The sequence below is a fragment of the Miscanthus floridulus genome, chromosome 2 (assembly GCF_019320115.1).
Source record: "Miscanthus floridulus cultivar M001 chromosome 2, ASM1932011v1, whole genome shotgun sequence".
Taxonomy (NCBI): domain Eukaryota; kingdom Viridiplantae; phylum Streptophyta; class Magnoliopsida; order Poales; family Poaceae; genus Miscanthus; species Miscanthus floridulus.
The window spans coordinates 17,257,446-17,264,355 of NC_089581.1; the positions used below are offsets into that span (position 1 = coordinate 17,257,446).

General features: G+C 45.6%; 1 protein-coding gene across 1 annotated transcript; it reads left to right on the plus strand.

The window, feature by feature from the left end:
• Positions 1-916: 916 nt before the first annotated feature.
• LOC136538054 (uncharacterized) lies at positions 917-5,155 on the plus strand. Its single transcript, XM_066530043.1, is given in 5 exon segments — positions 917-1,477; positions 1,774-2,688; positions 4,187-4,234; positions 4,324-4,653; positions 4,655-5,155. Coding segments are annotated over 5 exon segments (1,698 nt in total). The 5' UTR covers positions 917-1,183; the 3' UTR covers positions 4,766-5,155.
• The last annotated feature ends 1,755 nt before the right edge of the window (positions 5,156-6,910 follow it).

Genomic DNA, 6,910 nt, shown 5'->3' on the forward strand with positions numbered 1-6,910 from the left:
GGACTCTTTGGTTCGATTTCTTTTGGACGCTGACGGTGCCTGATTACCAGGCCCAATTCAGCTATCTCGAAGCGGACTGTCTCTCGATTCATGTTGCGGGCATGGAGTTCCGCCAGTTCCAAGTGCATATATTTTGCTTCAGAGACTTCACATAGCACTAGAGCAGAAGCACGGATCGATAGATCTGGCAGCCGGAGAACGTGGACGAGGCAAAGCCGCAAAGCAACAGCGACAAACCAAGCTCCTCTATCTTGAAATCAACGACTGCAAAAATCTCCGATCACTCTCTTGTTCTACTACTTTCGCTAGCTGCCGCCTAATTTGTTGCAAGAGAAAAATATTATTCGTTGGTTGAAAAAATACGATTTATAAACCCAGCAAACAAGATGTTTAGCAGTACTTCTCAGCGAACGAACAGTATTTTCCTCTCAACATTTCAGCATAAACATCAACGATACAGCCTGTTCGTTGGTTAATTTCTAAGCTGATAAGCCCGAGTAATACTGATTTGTTGTGAGAGAAAAAACATTATTGAATAACTAATAAGTTTGAATTCCAACGAATGAACAGACTGATAAGCTAACTTTCAACGAAACGAACTGGGTAGGCCAGGGTTCACGACTTCAGGCTGCGTCGACGGACGTGTTCTCGAAAAAAAAAACTTCGTTGCTCATCTTCTCGTGGTCCATAGCCCGAGATCGGCGTCTGCCCGTGCTTCATCCATGGCCGCTTCTGCTTCGTCCATGGCCGCTTCTCGTAGAGTCTAGAAACAGATGAGGGAGAAGGAGAAGCTGACGTGTGGGCCCTCACGTTAATCAGTGGAGGGAGAGAGAAACAACAGGATGTTTTGGTGCATAGGGAAGATGCGTGCACCTCTACGGCACAGTGGGCCTGGGTATTCGGAAGACGTAGACAATAGCAAGGATCGTGTAAAAGAAAAATTATAATGCAAGTTTGGGAACAAGCGAATTGTAACGATAAATCTTCAAAGTTGAAGAATTGCAATTGTAGGATAAAAAATAACCATAATTAAAGGGGTGCTCCTCGGGGAACAGAGGAGGCAAAGAGGAAGGAAGCGCAGCGGGAGCGCCAGACAGACGAGCCGAGCACCACCGCCACTAGAAAAGGCAGCCCAAAACCCTAGCTCCCGCGCGCCACCGCGCAGATCCGGGCCACCCGCGCTATGGCGGAGGCGGAAGCGGCGGGGTCGTTGTCGAGGCGGCGGATGGAGGGCGAGGAGGGGGCGGCGGCGATGGAGGCGGATGCGGGGCACAGGGGGAGGGGCGAGGCGGAGGATGAGGAGGTCGAGAGCAGCGACTACACGTCGGAGGACGAGGGCACCGAGGACTACCGCCGTGGCGGATACCACGCCGTCCTCGTCGGAGACTCCTTCAAGCAGGGCACCTACGTTGTGCAGTCCAAGCTCGGATGGGGCCACTTCTCCACCGTCTGGCTTGCCTGGGACACAGCCCACTCCGTGCGTGCCCTAACCCTTTTCTCGAGATCTCTTCGTGTCCAATTCCAATGATTCGTGTTGTCGATCTGGATGCGGTTTATCCAGTTTGCTGCTGCTGTTTGCCTCTGCCCACCAACTGTTCGTTACTTTCCCTGAGAGGATACTAATGCATAGATTCGTTGCGGATAAAATGATAACTACTATTCCATTCGGGATTCCCATTATTCACGAAAATTCCGATTTCTTTATCCCCTGCTATCTAGAGATTCAGGGAGCATCTGTCTTAACGTTTCTGGATTTGTTGATGCACTGTACAGAGATATGTGGCGCTGAAGGTGCAGAAGAGCGCTCAACACTACACAGAAGCAGCCATGGATGAGATCAAGATCTTGAAGCAGATTGCTGATGGTGACCCTGACGACTCAAAATGTGTTGTTAAGCTTCTTGACCACTTCAAGCACTCGGGTCCTAACGGTAACCATGTGTGCATGGTTTTTGAGTTTCTCGGTGATAACCTGTTGACCCTGATAAAGTACACGGACTATCGAGGAATTCCCCTTCCAATGGTTAAGGAGATATGCCGCCATGTGCTCATTGGCCTTGACTACCTCCACCGCACACTTTCTATTATTCACACTGACCTTAAGCCGGAGAATATATTGCTTGTGTCTACCATTGACCCCTCGAAGGACCCTCGGAAATCAGGTTTACCCCTGGTTCTGCCTTCAGCGAGGACAGACGAGCCACCTCCAAAGGTTCCTGCACAATCAGGAAATGGTGGCCTCACCAAGAACCAGAAGAAGAAGATCCGGAAGAAAGCCAAACGTGCAGCTGCTGCAACTTCAGAAGGAAGTACTGCTGTGGCATCTGCTGACACAGATGGGTCAGATGACCGAGGAGATCTGGGTACAACAAATGAGGGTAGCCCTAGCCAGGATGGAGCTAAGAAGAAGGCAACACGAGATAGACGGGGTAGCAAAGGGGCCAAGAAGAAGATGGCAATGGAGGCTGATCTAAAATGCAAGCTGGTGGACTTTGGAAATGCATGTTGGACATACAAGCAGTTCACAAGCGACATTCAAACAAGGCAGTACAGATGTCCTGAGGTTATACTTGGTTCCAAGTATTCTACATCTGCTGACCTGTGGTCCTTTGCATGCATTTGCTTTGAGCTTGCCACTGGGGATGTGCTATTTGATCCACATAGTGGCGATAATTTTGACAGAGATGAGGTATGTCTATTTTTTCTCATTGTCCTGATTTCATCTATTGTACTTTTCATGGAATCATATATCCAAGAAAAAAAGAAAGAGAATCACCCGATTGCAAGTGTACCCTGAACAAAAGGTGGTCTTGATAACCCAAAAAAAGCCTTCCATACTGACTTGCAATGAACACAATGTAATTTGCCCTCTAATCTAATTATTTTATGTGTAGTTATTCTGAAATCTCATAACCAGTCATTGAACTAGAAGTGACTAAGTCTGTTCTGAAGAACTCGTTTTATTATTATACAACTTTGCTTTGGTTTCAGCTAACTCTCTTTTGGTTTGGTAGGATCCTCATCCTTACCCAGCTAAGAATAACAAACCAAAAAGGAACATGAACCTGTTTAAACTATGATAATCAGACATGAATCTTGAAATAAATGCAGTGTGCATCTCGTCTTGTCTTTAACTACGAAATCAGCTGGTTCTATTTCTTTTTTTTTCGTTAGTAGTAAATCCATGATGTTTTCAATTTTGTCCCTGCATTTGCCATGTTTTTTTTGCATACATCTTTCATGTACATATCCTTGGTCATATGTGTAATGACACGTTTTTTTTTAACTTCACGTCACTGACACTGAACATCTGTGAACTACCCAATGCAAAGGTACTTTGCTTTGCTAGTTGGTGACAATAGGAGACAATGAGCTTAGCCAGTTAGAGAAGGATACAACTTTAGTGGTTGATCTTTACTTTTCCATACCATGTGTTCACAAATCTAAAATGCCAAATAAAATAGAATGGAGGTCCTTTTAAAAAAAAAACTGAAAAGTACAGTAACTATCTAGTTTGTCAATATTGGGATGGCACGCACAACCACATAAGTTATTACCCACTTTTACATAATATTTTTCTACAGTTTGAACTGCTGATGTTGAGGAAGTGTCATTTCCATATCTAAATTGCTTTGTTGTAAGAGAAGCAAGTTGATTTCTAAAAAATAGATTACAGAAGAAGAACACGAAGGCTAAGTGGTAGAGCTAGAAACCGTTTTTTTTTCAACTTCTGCCAACGTTGTTATGCCTTGTTGCTCCCTTTTGGCTCATGGCTTGCTGCACCCTGACTGGGCAGAATGAGTTTTTGTTTGATATTTTCTGTATCCTGGTAACAAGAAACGATGTTGATAGTAAATCATTTTTGACTTGCACATGGCACATGGTCTTGAACCACATGGAAAATTTTATTTGCGTGGATCGAGCAAGTTTGAAGTATTTATCATTTGGGTTTTCTAGTTGATTGGCCTCTGCATTTTGTTGGGGATCAACTGCTGATTACTCTACAAATTAGTCCTTGAACTATGTAAAATTTCTACATCAAGGTTTCTTCATTTTAATAGTATTTTTGCATGTGCCAAGTATGTGTCTCTAGACTGCAGCTTTGCAATTTCTTTTTTTGGGAAAATGATATGACTTGCTCCCTTCCCAAGATGGAGTTATATTCTGAGAAATTCTTCATAATACAGGATCACCTTGCGCTGATGATGGAACTGCTAGGAATGATGCCTCGAAAGGTTAGCAAGGTTTCAATTTTAACTTGCCATAGTTCTTAAGCAAAAGTCCATATTGTTCTTAATTTTGGCATACAAATAATGTTTCCCAGATTGCGTTGGGTGGTCGGTATTCACGTGACTTCTTCAATCGGTATGGGGATTTGAGGCACATCCGACGCTTGCGGTTCTGGCCTCTCAACAAGGTGCTGATGGAGAAGTACGGGTTCACTGAAGTAAATGCTATTGGGATGGCGGATTTTCTTGTTCCAATACTTGATTTTGTTCCTGAGAAGCGCCCTACCGCTGCTCAGTTGCTTCAGCATCCATGGCTTGATGTTGGTCCCCTCCGACAGCAACCTAAAACACTGCCAGACTCAGCACAGAGTTCAGGTGATGGTGTTTCAGAGAAGCAAAAGAAGGAGAACGAAGAAAGAGACGCTAATGGCTTTAGAGTTGGGGAACATTGCCATAGATGGTGCTGCTTCATCCAGGATGGCAAATGACCCTCAAGCATGCACAAATAAAGCAACTGCTACCCCTTCTAAGAAGTGAGCTGCATTTGATTTCATGAGTTAAGCTGTAAAACTTGTTTTCAGTCGAGAATTGTTCCATGAGTGGGAGACAGATGTTTTTTTTAGGTTTGAAATATGTTAGGATAGCAACCGAGGGAAAAGAAGAGTAGGCCAAATATTTGGTGTATGGGGTTGGATGGACAAGGTTAGATTCGTTGGGCTTGCAGTAACCCTAGTCCTTTTTCTTTGAGAAATCATATTCTTTTGTACAATTAGAATCTGCAATTTTTTTAAGGTTAGCAGTGAACAACTGGGAACCTGGGATCAGTTTTACCATGTAGTTCTCAATGGGTCTGGTATGAAATTTTCTGCTGGGAACCATATGGAAACAGGATGTGACTCCTTTGATCACTGTAACGCTTTACATATTTTTTACCTGGTATATATACATTTGTTCTACTGCACTGCTTGAGCAGTCTATCACAGGATAAGTCAAATTTCAGCGAAACGAACAGGGCCTGTAGATTTAAACAAATTTCGACGAAGCGAACACGACCTATAGATTTAAACATGTGCTGTCTATGCATACAGCTACAGAGGAAAGTAGGGAGTGATTTATGTTTGGTTTATCTCGTTACCGACCAGGGAAGAGGGCCAGTGAGCCAGTGGCGTTGACAGCACTGCAGACGAGGCAATCATAGTAGATTAGTTGCAATCAGATGAAAGAGCTGACCATAGTTACGATCAGGTGAAACGAGTTGAGTTGTGTCAGGTGGTCGGGCACTTGGGTCGTTAAGCACCAGCTCGAGCGTCACCCGAGCTGCTGGTGCATGGCGTGGTTTGGGTCGCGGTTCGTGCTCTGCTCCGACGGACCTGACGTCCTGACCGACGTGCGGCGCGCACCAGAATCTCGGTGTCCTAGCGCGAGCACGGTCTACAGAGCGCGAATCTGGTGAATTTTTTACATCTTGACCCTTTTTTAAAAGAAAATTTACATTTAGTCTTATAGGAGACGTAAACTTATCTTTGACCCTTGGGGTCGGCATCGAGGTAACACGTCTCGGCGTCACAAATCTTGGCTCTGAGGTGCCTGGCCGTGCACAGCAGGGCATCCACAGGTGGCGTTGACGTGGCCGGTACCTCGTGGCGCCGAGCTCGGCGCCACAGATCTTGGCGCCGACCTTGGAGCCATGTATTCTGACGCTGAGCATGGATTAACCGTGTGTGGCCGCAGCTCTCTCTCGCGCTCTATCTCTTCCCTCTCACCGCCGCCGCCAGCCAGCCCCGCCATCGCCTACGCCTCCTCCGGCGGCTGTCGCCCGCTCCACCGCAGCAGGCCACCGCCCGCCGTCCCCCGCGCGCCGGTCGCCTCCCTCGCTCCCCCATCCACTCCCTCAGCCACCCTCGTCGCCCTAGAGCTTCCTCCGCGCGCACCGGCGGCGAGGGCGGCCCCTGCTTCTCCCCGGCGTCCCTGTCGGCCGGCGGGCCGTCGGCGGCCGAGTCTGGCGACGCCCCCGCGCAACCCCCCACCAGCTCCCTCGGCACCCAGTGACGCCACCAGCCCCTAGTGACGCCACCCCCTCAGGTATTTTTTCTTTAGTTTTTTTAATTGAGTTAGTTTAGATAATGTAGTTATTTATTTTATATAGTTTTGTAGTTTGGTAAAGCTTTTTTAGTTATTTAGTGTTTAGTGATGTAATTTAGTTAGCTAATTTAGGTAGATATTTATTTAGCTAATTTAGATAGATAGTTAGATAGTTAGGTAATTTAGTTATATAGGTAGTACTTGTAGTAGATGTAGTTAGATAGACAGGTGGTTTAGATTAGATACTTATTTATATAGGTAGAGAGTAGGAAACTTTTATATGTATGTAATTTAGTTATACCCATATTAGTTAAACCCGTAATAATTTTGGTGTTGTGCATACCAACTAGATGGACAACGTAGTCACCCTATATCATGGAGGAAGTGTGGAGGAAGATGAGTTTGGGAATGTTAGTTTTGTTGGAATAGAAAGGGTACTAGTGATATTCGATGATCAGTCATTGTTTTCTGAGTTATTTGGTAGGGCTCGTGATGAGCTTAAATGCAATTCAAATGAAGATGACATCTTAGTTGAGGGGGTACTTCACCATGACAGGTCAGGGACAATTTTGAGGCAGTTGGTCCCAATTGCATCAGAGG